Source organism: Salmo salar, chromosome 28 (assembly GCF_965601325.2).
Source record: "Salmo salar chromosome 28, fSalSal1, whole genome shotgun sequence".
Lineage (NCBI taxonomy): Eukaryota > Metazoa > Chordata > Actinopteri > Salmoniformes > Salmonidae > Salmo > Salmo salar.
This window is the reverse complement of record NC_138318.1, coordinates 18,900,273-18,920,834: the sequence shown is the minus strand read 5'-3', so window position 1 is coordinate 18,920,834 and position 20,562 is coordinate 18,900,273. Positions and strand designations below refer to the sequence as shown.

The following is a 20,562-nucleotide window of genomic DNA, read 5'->3' as shown; positions in this document are numbered from 1 at the left end:
ACATCCTCCGAAAGCAACTTTTCCCAACCATCCAGGAACAGTTTGGTGACAAACAATGCCTTTTCCAGCATGATGGAGCGCCTTGCCATAAGGCAAACGTGATAACTAAGTGGCTCGGGGAACAGAACATCGATATTTTGGGTCCATGGCCAGGAAACTCCCCAGACCTTAATCCCATTGAGAACTTGTGGCCAATCCTCAGGAGGCGGGTGGACAAACAAAAACCCACAAATTCTGACAAACTCCAAGCATTGATTTTGCAAGAATGGGTTGCCATCAGTCAGGATGTGGGCCAGAAGTTAATTGACAGCATGCCAGGGCGGATTGCAGAGGTGTTGAAAAAGAAGTGTCAGCACTGCAAATATTGACTCTTTGCATCAACTTCATATAATTGTCAATAAAAGCCTTTGACACTTATGAAATGTTTGTAATTATACTTCAGTATTCCATAGTAACATCTGACAAAAATATCTAAAGACACTGAAGGAGCAAACTTTGTGGAAATTAATATTTGTGTCGTTCTCAAAACTTTTGGCAACGACTGTACAGTTGAAGTCAGAAGTTTACATACACTTAGGTTGAAGTCATTAAAACTCGTTTTTCAACCACTCCACAAATTTCTTGTTAACAAACTATAGTTTTGGCAAGTCAGTTAGGACATCTACTTTGTGCATGACACGAGTAACTTTTCCAACAATTGTTTACAGACTGATTATTTCATTTATAATTCACTGTATCACAATTCAAGTTTGCATACACTAAGTTTACTGTGCCTTTAAACAGCTTGGAAAATTCTAGAAAATTATGTCATGCTTTCGAAGCTTCTGATAGGCTAATTTACATCATTTGAGTCAATTGGAAGTGTACCTGTGGATGTTTTTCAAGGCCTACCTTCAAACTCAGTGCCTCTTTGCTTGACGTCATGGGAAAATCAAAAGAAATCAGCCAAGACATCAGAATAAAAATTGTAGACCTCCACAAGTCTGGCTCATCCTTGGGAGCAATTTCCAAATGCCTGAAGGTACCACCTTCATCTGTACAAACAATAGTACGCAAGTATAAACACCATGGGACCACGCAGCCGTCATACCGCTCAGAAAGGAGACGCGTTCTGTCTCCTAGAGATGAACGTACTACGGTGCGAAAGGTGCAAATCAATCCCAGAACAACAGCAAAGGATCTTGTGAAGATGCTGGAGGAAACAGGTACAAAAGTATCTTTATCCACAGTAAAACAAGTCCTATATCGACATAACCTGAAAGGCCGCTCAGCAAGGAAGAAGCCACTGCTCCAAAACTGGCATTAATAAAGCCAGACTATGGTTTGCAACTGCACATGGGGACAAAGATTGTACTTTTTGCAGAAATGTCCTCTGGTCTGATGAAACTGTTTGGTCATAATGACCATCGTTATGTTTGGAGGAAAAAGGGTAGCAAGCCAAAGAAGGGTAGTAAGCCAAAGAACAAGCCAAAGAACACCATCCCAACCGTGAAGCACGGGGGTGGCAGCATCATGTTGTGGCTGTGCTTTGCTGCAGGAGGGACTGGTGCACTTCACAAAATAGATGTCATCATGAGGATGGAAAATTAATTGCATATATTGAAGCAACATCTCAAGACATCAGTCAGGAAGTTAAAGCTTGGTCGCAAATGGATCTTCCAAATGGACAATGACCCCAAGCATACTTCCAAAGTTGTGGCAAAATGGCTTAAGGACAACAAATTCAAGGTATTGGAGTGGCCATCAGAAATCCCTGACCTCAATCCTATAGAAAATTTGTGGGCAGAACAGAAAAAGCGTGTGCGAGCAAGGAGGCCTACAAACCTGACTCAGTTACACCAGCTCTGTCAGGAGGAATGGGCCAAAATTCACCCAACTTATTGTGGGAAGCTTGTGGAAGGCTACCCGAAACGTTTGACTGAAGTTAAACAATTTAGAGGCAATGCTACCAAATACTAATTGAGTGTATGTAAACTTCTGACCCACTGGGAATGTGATGAAAGAAATAAAAGCTGAAATAAATCACTCTCTACTTTTATTCTGACATTTCACATTCTTAAAATAAAGTGGTGATCCTAACTGACCTAAGACAGGGAATTTTTACTATGATTAAATGTTAGGAATTGTGAAAAACTGAGTTTAAATGCGTTAGGCTAAGGTGTATGTAGACTTCCGACATCAACTGTAGTATGATGAGACAAACAAATGTGTTTACAAAACACAATTATATTTTTTATTTTATTTATTTTTTCACCTTTATTTAACCAGGTAGGCAAGTTGAGAACAAGTTCGCATTTACAATTGCGACCTGGCCAAGATAAAGCAAAGCAGTTCGACACATACAACAACACAGAGTTACACATGGAGTAAAACAAACATACAGTCAATAATACAGTAGAAAAATAAGTCTATATACAATGTGAGCAAATGAGGTGAGATAAGGGAGGTGAAGGCAAAAAAGGCCATGGTGGCAAAGTAAATACAATATAGCAAGTAAAACACTGGAATGGTAGATTTGCAGTGGAAGAAAGTGCAAAGTAGAAATAGAAATAATGGGGTGCAAAGGAGCAAAATAAATAAATACAGTAGGGGAAGTGGTAGTTGTATGGGCTAAATTATAGATGGGCTATGTACAGGTGCAGTGATCTGTGAGCTGCTCTGACAGCTGGTGCTTAAAGCTAGTGAGGGAGATAAGTGTTTCCAGTTTCAGAGATTTTTGTAGTTCATTCCAGTCATTGGCAGCAGAGAACTGGAAGGAGAGATGGCCAAAGGAGGAATTGGCTTTGGGGGTGACCAGAGAGGTATACCTGCTGGAGCGCGTGCTACAGGTGGGTGCTGCTATGGTGACCAGTGAGCGGAGATAAGGGGGGACCTTACCTAGCAGGGTCTTGTAGATGACCTGGAGCCAGGGTTTGGTGATGAGTATGAAGCGAGGGCCAGCCAACGAGAGCATACAGGTTGCAGTGGTGGGTAGTATATGGGGCTTTGGTGACAAAACGGATGGCACTGTGATAGACTGCATCCAGTTTATTGAGTAGGGTATTGGAGGCTATTTTGTAAATTACATCGCCGAAGTCGAGGATTGGTAGTATGGTCAGTTTTACGAGGGTATGTTTGGCAGCATGAGTGAAGGATGCTTTGTTGCGAAATAGGAAGCCAATTCTAGATTTAACTTTGGATTGGAGATGTTTGATGTGAGTCTGGAAGGAGTGCTTACAGTCTAACTAGACATCTAGGTATTTGTAGTTGTCCACATATTCTAAGTCAGAACCGTCCAGAGTAGTGATGCTGGATGGGCGGGCAGGTGCAGGCAGCGATCGGTTGAAGAGCATGCATTTAGTTTTACTTGTTTTAAGAGCAGTTGGAGGCCACGGAAGGAGAGTTGTATGGCATTGAAGCTCGTCTGGAGGGTTGTTAACACAGTGTCCAAAGAAGGGTCAGAAATATACAGAATGGTGTCGTCTGCGTAGAGGTGGATCAGAGACTCACCAGCAGCAAGAGCGATATCATTGATGTATACAGAGAAAAGAGTTGGCCCAAGAATTGAACCCTGTGGCACCCCAATAGAGACTACCAGAGGCCCGGACAACAGGCCATCCGATTTAACACATTGAACTCTATCAGAGAAGTAGTTGGTGAACCAGGCGAGGCAATCATTTGAGAAACCAAGGCTATTGAGTCTGCCGATGAGGATGTGGTGATTGACAGAGTCGAAAGCCTTGGCCAGGTCAATGAATACGGCAGCACAGTATTGTTTCTTATCGATGGCGGTTACGATATCGTTTAGGACCTTGAGCGTGGCTGAGGTGCACCCATGACCAGCTCTGAAACCAGATTGTATAGCGGAGAAGGTGCGGTGGGATTCGAAATGGTCGGTAATCTGTTTGTTGACTTGGCTTTCGAAGACCTTAGAAAGGCAGGGTAGGATAGATATAATACAGTACAACATTTTGTATTTATTAATTAACATACACTACTGTTGAAAAGTTTGGGGTCACTTAGACATTTCCTTGTTTTTGAAAGAAAAGCACATTTTTTGTCCATTTAAAATGACATCAAATTGATCAGAAATACAGTGTCGACATTGTTAATGTTGTAAATGACTATTGTAGCTGGAAATGGCAGATTTGTAATGGAATATCTACATAGGCGTACAGAGGCCCATTATCAATAGCGGCAGCGTAGCCTAGTGGTTAGAGCATTGGACTAGTAACCGAAAGGTTGCAAGATAAAATCCCCGAGCTGACAAAGTACAAATCTGTCGTTTTGCCCCTGAACGAGGCAGTTAACCCACTGATCCTAGGCCGTCATTGAAAATAAGAATTTGTTCTTAACTGACTTGCCTAGTTAAATTTAACAAATCAGCAACTGTCACTCCTGTGTTATAATGGCATGTTGTATTAATTTATAACTTTAAAAGGTTAATTGATCATTAGAATACCCTTTTGCATTTATGTTAGCACAGCTGAAAACTGTTGTGCTGGTTATAGAAGCAACAAAACTGGCCTTCTTTAGACTAGTTGAGTATCTGGAGCATCAGCATTTGCTGGTTCGATTACAGGCTCAAAATGGCCAGAAACAAAGACCTTTCTTCTGAAACTCGTCAGTCTATTCTTGTCCTGTGAAATGAAGACTATTCCATGTGAGAAATTGGCAAGCAACTGAAGATCTCGTACAACGCTGTGTACTACTCCCTTCACAGAACAGCGCAAACTGGCTCTAACCAGAATAGAAAGAGGAGTGGGAAGCCCCAGTGCACAACTGAGCAAGAGGGCAAGTACATTAGAGTGCCATACAGCAATACTGCATTCAACCGCACTAGTGATCCAGCAGCGCAATTTTTTTAAAGCATGTTTTAAGTTTAAATGTTATAACAACCTAGCTAAAAAAATACATATTTTGAGTTATTACATGGTCACAGCTTATTATGCATAGCAGCTAAGGCTGGACAGATATTAAGTATCTCTTTTGTTTTAATATGTTAAAATGTTATATACAGCATCCTATGTATTGAAAGGGCCATATTTATTTAATAAAACAATGGCCAGTTTGGGCCAGTTGTGTGCACGTTGTTTTGTAAAAACAAACATAATAGGCTATGTCTGGCCCGCAAATTCAAATTTTTTCAATATGGCCCTTGCACTGATTGAGTTTGACACCCTTGCTTTACACCATACATTGTTAAAACAAAGCCCCAAAATGATTTACTGTAACACTACGTGTGTTCATTTCTTACACTGAGAAAGTGTAACAGAGTCAGCACTAAGCAAAGAGAGTCCAGTTTACTCTAAATCAAGTGTTATGTTTGACACTGTAGGTGTTGCGTATTACTCTACAGTAGAGCTATGGAAACAAATACCACAATCAAGTTCATTTGAACACTTTAAGAGTAAAATGGGGAACTAAATAAATAAATTACGCATTCAAAAGTGTTATTTATCACCAGCATAGTGGGACTCATATGTTCGCTGAAAATAGTGTATATTTTACACTTTCAGAGTTAAATGACAAAGGTGATCTTTTACAATGTTGCATGGGGCAGAAATGGCATATAACACCATGCAACGTTTTTACGGTAGCCAACTGCTTTACAGTACCCGATTTGTGATGTTTTGTCCTATGTATGTTCTGTATACAGATAATGAAATTGTAAGACTGACATATTTCTCAACATGCTCACAACCTGCCAATGGATACAAATGATTAAAACAATTGTGCATGTCAAGTTTAAATCATATACTAAACTCAGCAAAAAAGAAATGTCAACTCCGTTTATTTTCAGCAAGCTTAATGTGTAAATATTTATATGAACATAACGAGATTCAACAAATGAGACATGAACTGAACAAGTTCCACAGACATGTGACTAACAGAAATGGAATAATGTGTCCCCGAACAAAGGAGGGGGTCAAAATCAAAAGTAACAGTCAGTATCTGGTGTGGCCACCAGCTGCATTAAGTACTGCAGTGCACCTCCTCTTCATGGACTGCACCAGATTTGCCAGTTCTTGCTAGGAGATGTTACCCCACTCTTCCACTAAGGCACCTGCAAGTTCCCGGGCATTTCTGGGGGGAATGGCCCTAGCCCTCACCCTCCGATCCAGCAGGTCCCAGACGTGCTCAATGGGATTGAGATCCGGGCTCTTTGCTGGCCATGGCAGAACACTGACATTCCTGTCTTGCAGGAAATCACGCACAGAACGAGCAGTATGGCTGGTGGCATTGTCATACTGGAGGGTCATGTCAGGATGAGCCTGCAGGAAGGGTAGCACATGAGGGAGGAGGATGTCTTCCCTGTAACGCACAGCGTTGAGATTGCCTGCAATGACAACAAGCTCAATCCGATGATGCTGTGACACACCGCCCCAGACCATGACGGACCCTCCACCTCCAAATCGATCCCACTCCAGAGTACAGGCCTCGGTGTAACGCTCATTCCTTCAACGATAAATGCGAATCCGACCATCACCCCTGGTGAGACAAAACCGTGACTCGTCAGAGAAGAGCACTTTTTGCCAGTCCTGTCTGGTCCAGCGACGGTGGGTTTGTGCCCATAGGCGACGTTGTTGCCGGTGATGTCTGGTGAGGACCTGCCTTACAACAGGCCTACAAGCCCTCAGTCCAGCCTCTCTCAGCCTATTGCGGTCAGTCTGAGCACTGATGGAGGGATTGTGCATTCCTGGTGTAACTCGGGCAGTTGTTGTTGCCATCTGTCCCGCAGGTCTGATGTTCGGATGTACCGATCCTGTGCAGGTGTTGTTACGCGTGGTCTGCCACTGCGAGGACGATCAGCTGTCCTAGCGCTGTCTTAGGCATCTCACAGTACAGACATTGCAATTTATTGCCCTGGCCACATTTGCAGTCCTCATGCCTCCTTGCAGCATGCCTAAGGCACGTTCACGCAGATGAGCAGGGACCCTGGGCATCTTTCTTTTGGTGTTTTTCAGAGTCAGTAGAAAGTCCTCTTTAGTGTCCTAAGTTTTCATAACTGTGACCTTAATTGCCTACCGTCTGAAGCTATTAGTGTCTTAACGACCATTCCACAGATGCATGTTCCTTAAATGTTTATGGTTCATCGAACAAGCATGGGAAACAGTGTTTAAACCCTTTACAATGAAGATCTGTGAAGTTATTTGGATTTTTACAAATTATCTTTGAAAGACAGTGTCCTGAAAAGGGATGTTTCTTTTTTTGCTGAGTTTATATGGAAAAGTATATCTACCCTCTATTAGTCTTTCTAACCAACACTTAAAAAAATAACAGTTTTGTCTTTTTTGGTATCTTATCACCAATCTGTTGTATTGGTGATAAAACTAAATGTTCTCATGGTATTTTACGAAAAAAGTAGATTTGGGTGAAGGACTCAAGGGTGAAAGATGTGTGAAACCCCAATGAATGCACAATCATAGGTTCTGAACATAAGATAGTGGGCATTACAAGTGTTATCAGTTTAGAGTTTTGAAAATATACCACTTACATCAGGAAAATGTGGCAAAGTTACTGAAAAAACCCATAACTGAAAGTACTTCAGTAACAATGTGATGATTCACCTCTTTCTTATCGCTTTCCCTCCAGAATAGATTTCATTATCTTAATTATCTTATCCATTGTTCTTTTTATTGTCATACAGAAAGTGACTACTAGTTTCAAAATGTCCACAGTAATAATGTGAATAAGCAGCAACAGTAATAATGAGTTTTGTCCTTACCTGTCTCTCAGTCCTTTCTGATTCAGCTAGGACTGTATCATGGCCTTTATGTTCATCCATTGTACACAGATAACAGATAAACTGCTGATCGTTGCAGCAGTAAATATCCAGCAGTTTGTCATGACGAGAGCAGATCTTCTCCTGTAGTTGTTTATTTTTATTTTATTTTTTATTTCACCTTTATTTAACCAGGTAGTCCAGTTGAGAACAAGTTCTCATTTACAACTGCGACCTGGCCAAGATAAAGCAAAGCAGTGCGACACAAACAACAACACAAAGTTACACATGGAATAAACAAACGTACAGTCAATAACACAATAGGAAAAAATCTATATACAGTGTGTGCAAATGAGGTAAGATTAGGCAGGTAAGGCAATAAATAGGCCGTATTGGCTAAGTAATTACAATATAGCAATTCAACACTGGAGTGATAGATGTGCAGAAGATTAATGTGCAAAGGGGTGCAAAGGAACAAAAAAAATAATAATATGGGGATGAGGTAGTTGGATGGGCTATTTACAGATGGGCTATGTACAGGTGGAATGATCTATGAGCTGCTCTGACAGCTGATGCTTAAAGTTAGTGAGGGAGATATGAGCCTCCAGCTTCAGTGATTTTTGTTGTGTGGAGGCTTGGACCAGCTTGTGCTTCTTAAAGGCAAGAGTTTCATAGTGATGCTGGAGGTGAGTCTCACAGAAAGAGGCCAGACGCACCAGACAGGACTTGAAAGCATTGAGTTTTATCCCACTATAGGAGTCACATGCCACATCTCCAGGTCCAGCGTAATAGTGAGCAGGAGGAGCAGCCTGGAGTCCTGTCTTCTTCAGATTCTCCACCAATTCAGCCATTAGTATTTCTGTTTAGAACAGGCCTAGGGATGAAGGTCTGTCTGCACTGGGGGCAGCTCTATTTGTACTTGCATTTATTATGGATCCCCATTAGCTGCTGCCAAGGCACTCTTCCTGGGGTCCGGCAGAATCAAGGCAGTTATACAATGTAAAAAATATTACAATACATTCATTACAGAATTCAATACATTCATTACAGAATTCATTACAGAATTCACAACACACTAAGTGTGTGCCCTCAGGCCCATACTCCACTACCACATATCTACAACTCAAAATCCATGTGTACGTGTGTATATAGTGCGTATGTTATCATGTGTGTGTATGCATGTGTCTGTGCTTATGTTTGTGTTACTTCACAATCCCCGCCGTTCCATAAGGTGTATTTTTACCTGCTTTTTAAATCTGATTCTACTGCTTGCATCAGTTACCTGATGTGGAATAGAGTTCCATGTAGTCATGGCTCTATGTAGTACTGTGCCAGGGGCGGAAATCCCAGGGGGGACGGGGGGGACACGACCCCCCCATCCTGGGAAAAATATGATTTGTCCCCCCCAATATATCACTGAAACATAACTATGTAATTTAAATAATATTAATAATACGCAATGAAAGCAATTGTGCTGATTATAGACACTTAATAGCTCGTTTTTAAGTTTCAACAGATTGCGACCCTCCCACCCTTTGCCTCACAATGGTTTGATCCACTGCCAGTTCCTTAGCTTGTGAGGTAACGTAGAGGTCGTATCTACTGTCTGAAAGGCACTCAATGCACGTAACTGACGTGAGGTTAATCCAGTCAATCGCGCACACACACTAGCTGAATATGCAGAGCTAGCGCGCAAATATTAACTATTAAGCTAGCTAGTACCTATTCCATTTATGTGGCGTCGTCAAAGATGGAATCTTTTGCTATCGTCAATTTATTCCAAGATCAGCATGCATGTAAGTTAGTGCTTCAAAGTCCCTGTGATAAGGTTAGCGATAAACTGAACAGAACTACACTCTCTTCTGCCATTGTTTTAAATATATTTAATGGTCTCGTTGCAAAAGCTAAATTGTCGCAAGGGAACTTTTATTTATATATTTTATTTCACCTTTATTTAACCCGGGTAGCAAAGATTATAGCAAACACCACTGAATTGGTGCTCGCTAGCTTTGCAAATTCAGCTATTGTTAGAAGCCAGCCAATATGAAACAAACGATTAAAATTACAAAAGGTTGCAGCATATGTTGTGTAAATGGTGAACTCATACAGCTGTCAACTCTTGTCACTGCAATCCGTTTCACATTTGCTGGCTACCTTTTAGATCGAAGCCCATATAGAATGATAGAAGATAAGATGATAGAAGCCCATCTCCTACTGTAAATAACCTACACACTGTGTGTGTGTGTAGCCAACCAGGTAGAAAAATGGCAGACAAATGGCAGAAAAAAGACGGACATCAGAGTATTTTTCAGTACACCAAAACGCAAAGTAAGAACCCTAGTAGCCTAATATCTCAAAGACTAGTTGATAAAATGTTCATAAGAAAGAAATGAAATTCTAATGGAAATGTTTCACAATGATGTCACTAGGCAGAGCAGGCAACAGATGGCACACAGACAGCAGAGTTGACGACAGATATGCAGGGACAGACTGGCAGAGACAGGGAGTCTCAGGTAAGTTTGTTGAGTCTTTGTTTGGCAACATTATGAAAGGTTCTCAATTTTTTTGACTTGTAAAATAGGAACATAATTGGAAAATGCCATGGATACCCCCACTCTCAACTTAAACTGGTGACTGAACTAAGATTTGTTAAAGGCAATGGTATTGCTGTTGTGATTAGTTGTGTAGTTTTGGGTACCGGTAGTTAGGAGTACGGCAAACACCTTATTTCTTTGGTTCCTCAATATACATTTACCATATTAAACGTAGGCTATGTGTTACAGCACTACTTTTGGTGTCCCCCTCAGGAATTGCTCTTGAGAAAATGTAATGTAATTGTCCCCTCCAAAGTTGATATCAGATTTTCGCCCCTGTACTGTGCGCCTCCCATAGTCTGTTCTGGACTTGGGATTGTGAAGAGACCTCTGGTGGCATGTCTTGTGGGTTATGCATGGGTGTCCGAGCTGTGTGCTAGTAGTTTAAACAGACAGCTCGGTACGTTCAGCTTGTCAACACCTCTTACGAAAACAAGTAGTGATAAAGTCAATCTCTCCTCTACTTTGAGCCATGAGAGATTGACATGCATGTCATTAATGTTAACTCTCCGTGTACTTTTAAGGGCCAGCCGTGCTGCCCTGTTCTGAGCCAACTGCAATTTTCCCAAGAGCCTCTTTGTGGCACCTGACCACACTACTAAACAGTAGTCCAGGTGCAACAAAACCAGGGCTTGTAGGACCTGCCTTGCTGATAGTGTTGTTAAGGCAGAGCAGCACTTTATTATAGACAGACTTATCCCCATCTTCGCTACTGTTGTATCAATATGTTTTGACCATGACAGTTTACAATCCAGGGTAACCAAGCAGTTTAATCACCTCAACTTTCTCAATTTCCACATTTTTCATTACGAGATGTAGTTGAGGTTTAGGGTTATGATAGTCCTGGTCAAAGCAGTCGTTCATTTCGGCCTATACAGTAGCTGTGTCCACAAGGAAAAGCCACATGATCCTACAGCAGATCTGACAACTAATAGGATCCACAGATGTTGCCATGTTGGAGCTGACACTAACAGACTGAGCTGCAGAGTATAAGCGATCAGTATTGTTTCTCTAGAAGTATTGATGTTTCTAAGAGGGAGAATGTACTGGTTGTGTATGTTTACTCTGTACCTGTACAAGGTGTGGTGTTGGACCAAGACCAAGAGGAGAGTGGCTGTGATTGGACAACCGATGGATGTGATAGGGGACGAGTGGAGTATTTGGACTGGAGTCATGCCTCCATTAATCAGAATGAGAAAATTTTAAGAATGCAGAAGAACCAGACTTGAACTTCATCTTGACAGAAAGCAATCACATTGGTCTGGGAGCAGGGAGATGTGGTGTCTTGCTGAAGATGAAAACCCACACACACATTGCAAAGAATGGTAAAATAATTTAGACACTAGTACACTTCAGGACATTTGACACAAAAACCTGTTACATATACATTTGTATTTATTATACAAAATTGAAAGATATCACGACACTGACATGTGAAGTCATAAAAAATAAGACAAACAATTAAACCATTATACAAGTCATCTTACAGTACATTGCCAGTGCATTAAAAAAAGCTTCCTTCTTAATAACAATGGGCACGAATCACCAGTTCATATCCATGCAGTAGTAGTTTTAGTAGCTTTTCAGAAATCTGATCTACAGTATTGAGGAATAGGATGAAGTTACCACTAGACACTGATCTAAGACCAGTTTTGCAAATCCCCCTAATGGTTAAGGTTAGGATTGAGTAATGGTAAGCTGATCCTAGATCTGTGCCTGAGGAAAACTTCTACCCAAAGCCAGTATATTGACACCTTGGACAGGCTCAGAGACACATTATTCAACCACACAATTGCTATGCCAACCAAAAACGTCATGACAGAGAAGACTGCAGTTCTGTATCTCACCACCAGAGTGGGACATACAGTTATACTGCAGGTCCACAACAACCACAGAAATGCACTGGTTAATTAATTATATATTTTTGCAATATGATACCTCCTAGATTCAAAGTGAGTTACTATTATCCTTTTATTTTGAATTGTCTGGAATTAAAGAGTTAAATATTCAGGTACATAATAAATAGATATATCCATAATGAATTCCTCCTCCAAAGTTATTATTTTTTTTTAACATTACTAGACTTAGTTTGGGTAACACATAAAACAGACCACGGTTGTGATCGTCCATTTCCCTTTTCTTTTCTTTTCTTTTTTTGAGGCGACAGTTTGTTGCAAAGTCTTGTGTATCACTACAATACGAAATAGTACCAAAAACTTGACACTGCTTGAAACTTTACTCTCTCACACATACAGTGACATGCGAACACACACACACACACACCCACACCCACGCACACACGCGCAAATGAACATATACAAAGGACGTTGGGAAAATGAAGACAGATTGTTTAGACCCATGCAGGCACCTCCATCAGAGGCATTACTTAGGAAGCAAGGTTGTACAGCTCCCACTTTTGGCATGCTTGTCTGTTTATCACATTATTCACTTCACAGAGTAGGGTGAAATTGACCCTAAACACTGATCTAAGGTCAGTTTTGTGTTTTTTTCTCCCCGTAATGGTGAAGGTTAGGATTTGAGGTGGGTACGCTGATCCTAGAACTGTACCTAAGGGCAACTTCAACCCAGAGCCACATATTCACAGTACAGGCTGTTTTGAGTGCTGTATCAACTCAAGCAAACAAGACTGAGAGGGAGGAGGGTTGTATGAGTGAGAGTAGACACTTTAACTGTCCACAGAGGAGTGCTTTCCTCTGTGGAAAACAAACAAATGGAAACTTGACGACGCATATCTTTATACCAGATCAAATCGTTTTCCCACTGTAAAAAAAAAAAGTCCAGTAATTCTCTTTCTCTTAGGGCCGAATCCTAACTTAAGATCAAATATTCCATTGACATGAATGTGTTATTTACACAAACATCAGTTAAATTGCCGTTACGTGGTGTCTCATGTCAAGATTCGTCCCGAAGAGAAGTAGTGGTCATTATGGTGATGTTTTAGTAGTACCAGACGTATCATCATGACAATGGCCGCCATGTTGGCTGTTTCTCCTGGACCAATGAGAGCCCTCAGAACACGGTGCACCTCTTGCCCCTCTTCTTGACGGGTGGTGGGCAGAGCACGGCGCGGATGGCCTCGTCAAACACAGTCTTCAAACCTCGCTGGGTCAGGGCAGAGCACTCCAGGTACTTCACAGCACCTGACCACCACACACAAACAACAACACGTTTATTTCACATCTATAAACATAGAGCAAAAAAACATCTGACTCTGGGTAAGTAGATAAAGGGCTTAATTGACAATCTCGCACTATCCCAGACTCAGCAATATGACATCATCTCACACAGCGGGTCACTTCCTGCTTAGAGCAAAACCCTGTGAAAGTAACCACCCCTTCTGCTTTCCTTCCGTATCATGTCCCCTAATCTTTTGAATGGGCTTCACGATTATATCATGAAATTCGTGAAAACACGGTCATTTAAGATATATACATAAAATTATATTTGTGTTAGTTGATGAATTTACTTCTACCAGATGCCTTTTATTACGTTTTTGCCCTGAAGACCATTCAAAAAGCCTACAAAAGTTTAAAAAAACTACAAGGCTACTTCCTGGAAAACCACACATCACTTGCATAGCGTATTAACAACAACAGAATCCAAATCTGCCAAGACCACCACCAATGGCTCTTCAATGTGGGCATGGATGGGCAGACACCCACACCCACACAGACTGACCTATCTCCCGTGCCATGGCCAGGCCCTGGGGGTAGGTGATGGGGGACAGCTTCTTGTCCCTCAGCCTTTCGATGGTGTCCTTGTCATCTCTCAGATCCAGCTTGGTGCCCACCAGGATAATGGGGGTGTTGGGGCAGTGGTGTCTCACTTCAGGGTACCACTGAGACAGAGGGTAAAGGTCATTAGGTCAAAAGTCAAAGATGGAGAGCAAGGCTGGGTGGAACAGAGCTATTGAAATAAAACCTCTAATCTAGTCTGTAGGGCCATAGGTGGATTATAGGACTATTATGGCTAGAGTGGAGCAGAATAGTATAATAAAATAGAACACAATTAGGCACTGTTGAAAAAACCTCACCCATCCTTTAAAAACACAACATCCCAATTAGTGAATCTTCATTTTGAACCAGAGTCATATAGAGAGAGAGAGTTTGACAAACAGAAAGGTGTGTGATGTCATCTAAGAGCATTGTAATGCTTTTGGGTTGAAACCACAATAGCCAAACTCTCTCTCTCTATAAGCAGGACTGTAGCTACAGAACATGAACCAGGGAGAGCTATAGATGTGCTTCTTTAGGTCAGGCTCGGCAGGTCCCCTGTTCCTGTGTCTGTGAGCAGGAAGGTTCAGTACTGACCTTAGCTCGGACGTTCTCAAAGGAGGCCGGGCTGACCAAGGAGAAGCATATCAAGAACACATCCTGGGGAGAACCATAGAGAGACAGACCTTAGGGTGAAACCACTGAGATCAACCAACCACGGAATCACCTGACTCCACATGGGACAGACTGGAAGAAAAGCTCTGCTGCGGAATAGTAGATTGCAAATCAATCCTTCACAGAAATGTAATGGGTTTTGTGTGTGTGTGTGTGTGTGTGTGTGTGTGTGTGTGTGGTGTGTGTGTGTGTGTGTGTGTGTGTGTGTGTGTGTGTGTGTGTGTGTGTGTGTGTGTGTGTTACCGTCTGTGGATAGGACAGTGGTCGGAGTCTGTCGTAGTCTTCCTGTCCTGCTGTATCCCATAGACCCAGATTCACTGGTTTCCCATCTACCATCACATTGGCAGAGTAGTTGTCAAAGCTAGAGAGATAGGGAAAATATCTTTATCTCTGAATGCCCGCTCTCTGTAAAGTATACTTGTCAGAAACACAAACACTACATAGAGGAAAGCAGACACTCAGTCACCACTCAGTCACATCCATGTGTGTGTGTGTGTGTGTGTGTGTGTGTACTCACACAGTGGGTATGTACTCTCCGGGGAAGGCATTGGTGGTGTAGCTGATCAGCAGACAGGTCTTACCTACGGCCCTGTGAGAGAGATTCGGTTCTTACTCACTGCTATAGAAAAACACAAGTCTAATAACGAGACAAATAAATGCTGCTGAGGTAGGTAGGCTGATACTCTGCGTGTGTGTGTGGTTCTGCCCTTCTCTTTCAGTTTAAGTGTCACACAGACACTGGCCTACATTCACTTTGCCTGGGGGACATACTACCACCCTCACGCCCTACTGCCCCCATCCCTGTTATCGACAAACACACAATACAGGAAGGGTTGGTGACAGTGGTGTGTGTGTGTGTGTGATTATGTGTGTCCTGTATGCCAAAATTATATGAACAGATTGATGGTTGCATGGCATAGTAGGGGGTGAATGGTGTGCGTTAGAATGTGTGTGTGTGTTTGAATAGGAAGAGGGAGGGGTAATGAAAAATAGTTTTTTGTGAGCGCAGGCCACTAAAAGTATTTTGGTTGCTCTGGGAATGACTGATTAGCAGATGCAATTTTAACACATTATGCTAATGCACTGATGTCATTAATTGATTAATGACCCCTAGTCATCAGAAATCCTCCTGAAGGGATTTGGCATTAGTAGGGCACTGTAGATATCAACATTTAGCCTAGTACAGACAAACTAAGATACAGGATGAATTCTTTCTATAGTAAAATAACTACATAGGCCTACTATACAATTAGCTGTTTTTCATACCAAACCCCCAAATACTGTAAATGCATTTATTATGCGTGGTAGTTAATTATGGATCGTGCATGAAGGCAGTCAAAACTATAACTGTATAGATAATTTATATTATCACACATGGTAAAAAAAAAAACGTCTGTACATTAAGATTCTTATAAAACAACGCCTAGAGATTCCTTAGCCCGCATCGTCACTGATGAAGCCTAATTCCGACGGCCTACGACGCGAGTAGGTGTTTCCCATAGCATCGCTACAGCCTGGGCGTTTTCTCAGCGTAAAAATACAAAACTGTACATTTTACACATCCCACATATTATTCCAAACATTCCACAAATGAACGGAATTTAATAAGTTTTTTTATAACCTAGCTGTGCATTTTCCAAGTGAATGCTTAGAAAGACTTCCCATATAACAGAGAGCCCCAGCCCCTTTTCCTACACACTGCATCTCCCATCCATGACCGCATCACTGATCACACACACACACAGAAAGGATGAGAAAAATATCTCTACGTTGAGATTGAGATTCTTACCCGTCGCCGACCACCACGCATTTAATTGCTTGCATTTGCGAAGGAGCAGGCGGTGTCAAAAAGCCGAGAGAAATGTTTCTTGTTTATATTTCACAATGAAAGCTAGCTGTGATTTGTATGAGAAGCGGGCCAGTCCGCTCAGTTTTTGAGCCGCAGTGAAAGGGGTCGATGAAGAGTGGCGCCAGAAAACAACGGAAAAGACCGAGCGTATTTAAAGGGCCAGTGACCATCCGAACTGTATTTACCGCTTTCTCTTAGTATTTCTTTGTATCCCCAATTAGCCGCTGCCTTCCTGGGGCCCAAACAGGAAACAAAACACAACAAATAAAATACATACTATACATAACACTACATAATACAATACATAATACAAAGCAAAATGCAGTACAAAATATATAAACATGTCTGTGTCAGTCCCCTGGTCCCATAATGTGTTTTTTATCTGGTTTTTGAATCTGGTTTTATTGCTAGCTTGAGTTACCTGGGGTGGCAGAGAGTTCAATGTAGTCATGGCTCTATTTAATACTGTGCGTTTCCCAGCCTCTGTTCTGGACCTGGGGAATGTGAAGAGACCTCTGCATGTCTTGTGTAGTACCAATGAGTGTCCGAACTATGTGCCGACTGCTTGAAAAGACAGTTCGGAACTTTTAACCCATCAACACCTCGCACAAAGACCAGTAGTGATGCAGTCAATCTCTCCTCAATTTTGAGCAAGGGGAGATATACATGCATACCACTGAAATTCCCCATCTGTGTACATCTAAGTACAATTCGTGCTGCTCTGTTCTGGACCAACTGGAATGTCCTTTGTCGCATAGGACCACAAAACTGGGAAGTAGTCCAGGTGCGACAAAACTAGGTTTTGTAGGACCTGCCTGTTTGATTTAGATGTCAAGAAAGCAGAGCAACACCTTACCATGGACAGACCTCTTCCCATTTTAGCAAACATTGAGTCTACATTGAGCTCCAAAAGTATTGGGATTTAAAGTATACAATGACGAGGTTAATGTGTAGACTGTCGGATTGAATTTTAGGGTATTTACATCCATATTGGGTGAACCATTTACAAATTACAGCACTTTTTGTACATAGTCCCCCCATTTTAGGGGACCAAAACTATTGTGACACATTACCTTTGGTCCCATATTCATAGCACACAATGACTACATCAAGCATGTGACTCTACACTTTTGTTGGATGCATTTGCTGTTTGTTTTGGTTGTGTTTCACATTATTTTGTGCCCAATAGAAATTAATGGTAAATAACGTATTGTGCCATTTGAGTCCCTTTTATTGTAAACAAGAATAGAATATGTTTCTAAACACTTCTACATTAATGTGGATGCTACCATGATTACAGATAATCCTGAATGAATCGTGAATAATGATGAGCGAGAAAGTTACAGATGCACAAAGATCATACCCCCAAGACACGCTAACCTCTCACAATGACAGGGGAGGTAGCCTTTATATTGGGGGGGGGGGGGGGGGATATGAGATTTGTGAGTCTTAACTTTCTCACTCATCATTCAGGATTATCTGTAATCATGGTAGCATCCACATGAACCTTTTACTACTTTCATACACATAAGTGACACTGAGTGTGCAAAACATTAGGAACACCTGCTCTTTCCACTGACCAAGTGAAAGCTACAGTTGATGTTGGAAGTTTACACCTTAGCCAAATACATTTAAACTCAGTTTTTCACAATTCATGATATTTAATCCTAGTAGAAATTCCCCGTTTTAGGTCAGTTAGGATCACCACTTTATTTTAACAATGTGAAATGTCAGAATAATAGTAGAGAGAATGATTTATTTCAGCTTTTATTTCTTTCATCACAATCCCAGTGGGTCAGAAGTTTACATACACTCAATTAGTATTTGGTAGCATTGCCTATAAATTGTTTAACTTGGGTCAAACGTTTCAGGTAGCCTTCCACAAGATTCCCACAATAAGTTCGGTGAATTTTGGCCCATTCCTCCTGACAGAGCTGGTGTAACTGAGTCAGGTTTGTAGGCCTCCTTCCTCGCACACGCTTTTTCAGTTCTGCACACAAATTTACTATGGGATTGAGGTCAGGGCTTTGTGATGGCAACTCCAATACCTTGACTTTGTTGTCCTTAAGCCATTTTGCCACAACTTTGGAAGTATGCTTGTGGTCATTGTCCATTTCTATTCTATTTTTGTTTCACCAAACCAGAGGACATTTCTCCAAAAAGTACAATCTTTGTCCCCATGTGCAGTTGCAAACCATAGTCTGGATTTTTTATGGCGGTTTTGGAGCAGTGGCTTCTTCCTTGCTGAGGACTTGTTTTACTGTGGATATAAATACTTTTGTACCCATTTCCTCCAGCCTCTTCACAAGGTCCTTTGCTGTTGTTCTGGTATTGATTTGCACTTTTCGCACCAAGGTACGTTCATCTCTAGGAGACAGAACGTGTCTCCTTCCTGAGCGGATATGACGGCTGCGTGGTCCCATGGTGTTTATACTTGCGTACTATTGTTTGTACAGATGAACGTGGTACCTTCAGGCGTTTGAAAATTTCTCCCAAGGATGAACCAGGTCTACATTTCTTTTTCTGAGGTCTTGGCTGATTTCTTTTGATTTTCCCATTATGTCAAGCAAAGAGGCACTGAATTTGAAAGTAGGCCTAGAAATACTTCCACAGCTACACCTCCAATTGACTCAAATGATGTCAATTAGTCTATCAGAATCTTCTAAAGCCATGATATAATTTTCTGGAATTTTCCAAGCTGTTTAAAGGCACAGTCAACTTAGTGTATGTAAACTTCTGACCCACTGGAATTGTGATACAGTGAATTATAAGTGAAATAATCTCTCTGTAAACAATTGTTGGAAAAACTAATTGTGTCATGCACAAAGTAGATGTCCTAACCGACTTGCCAAAACTATAGTTTGTTAACAAGAAATTTGTGGAGTGGTTGAAAAATGAGTTTTAATGACTCCAACCTAAGTGTATGTAAACTGCCGACTTAAACGGTATATCCCTTATTGATGTCACTTGTTAAATCCACTTTAATCAGTGTAGATGATTGTGTACTACAGGAAAAAGAGGACCGAGCACGCCCCCATTCTCATCGACGAGGTTGCAGTGGAGTAGGTTGAGAGCTTCAAGTTCCTTGGCGTCGACATCACCAACAAAGTAACATGGTCTAAGCACACCAAGACAGTCGTGAAGAGGGCACGACAAAACCTATTCCCCCTCAGGAGACTGAAAAGATTTGGCATAGGTCCTCAGATCCTCAAAAGGTTCTACAGCTGCACTATCGAGAGCATCCTGACTGGTTGCATCACTGCCTGGTACGGCAATTGCTCGGCCTCCAACCCCAAGGCACTAAAGAGGGTAGTGCGAACGGCCCAGTACATCACTGCGTCCATGCTTCCTGCCATCCAGGACCTCTGTACCAGGCGGTGTCAGAGGAAGGCCCTAAAAACTGTTAGACTCCACCCACCCTAGTCATAGACTGTTCTCTCTGCTACCTCACGGCAAGCGGTACCGGAGCGCCAAGTCTAGGTCCAAGAGGCTTCTAAACAGCTACTACCCCCAAGCCATAAGACTCCTGAACAGCTAATCAAATGGCTACCCAGACTATTTGCATTGCCCCCCCCCCCCACCCCTCCCCATATTTTACACCGCTGCTACTCTGTTGTTATCATCTATGTATAGTCACTTTAATAATTCTACCTTCATGTACATATTACCTCAACTAACCGGTGCCCCTATACATTGACATGTGACTAATAACATTTGATCTGATGGGCAGGAGATTTTCAAGCCTTGAGACAAATGAGAGATAGAGTGTGCATGTGTGCCATTCATAGGGCGTGATTGGGCAAGACAAAAGATGTAAGTGCCTTTGAATGGGGTATGTTAGTAGGTGCCATGTGTATTGGTTTGAGCGTGTCAAGAACTGTAATGTTTTTCATGCTCAAAAGTTTCCTGTGTGTATCAAGAATGGTCCACCACCCAAAGGATATCCAGCCACTTGACACAACTGTGGTAAGCATTGGAGTCAACATGGGCCAGCATCCTTGTGAG

General features: G+C 41.8%; 1 protein-coding gene across 3 annotated transcripts; it reads right to left on the bottom strand.

Annotated features, from left to right (window-relative positions):
• Nucleotides 1-13,255: 13,255 nt before the first annotated feature.
• Nucleotides 13,256-16,674, bottom strand: rac3b (Rac family small GTPase 3b). 3 transcript variants are annotated; one of them, XM_045710411.2, is made up of 6 exons: nt 16,498-16,674; nt 15,226-15,297; nt 14,952-15,069; nt 14,631-14,693; nt 13,995-14,158; nt 13,256-13,460 (listed from the first exon to the last, which is right to left on the bottom strand). In XM_045710411.2, the coding sequence occupies exons 1-6, from the start codon at nt 16,530-16,532 to the stop codon at nt 13,400-13,402; spliced, it is 513 nt and encodes a 170-aa protein (XP_045566367.1). In that variant the 5' UTR covers nt 16,533-16,674; the 3' UTR covers nt 13,256-13,399. The 3 variants fall into 3 exon arrangements, with proteins under 3 accessions (XP_045566367.1, XP_014035263.1, XP_014035264.1); XM_014179788.3 differs by having other exon boundaries at nt 13,999-14,158; XM_014179789.3 differs by lacking the exon at nt 14,631-14,693 and having other exon boundaries at nt 13,999-14,158.
• Nucleotides 16,675-20,562: the final 3,888 nt, after the last annotated feature.

Excerpts from the sequence above, each read along its gene's own strand:
- rac3b (XM_014179788.3), bottom strand. The coding sequence starts at position 16,532 with ATGCAAGCAATTAAATGCGTGGTGGTCGGCGACGG. Across the intron at positions 15,298-16,497 it reads TGCGTGGTGGTCGGCGACGG|GGCCGTAGGTAAGACCTGTC; the intron begins GTAAGAATCTCA and ends TCTCTCTCACAG. Across the intron at positions 13,461-13,998 it reads GGCCATGGCACGGGAGATAG|GTGCTGTGAAGTACCTGGAG; the intron begins GTCAGTCTGTGT and ends TGTGGTGGTCAG.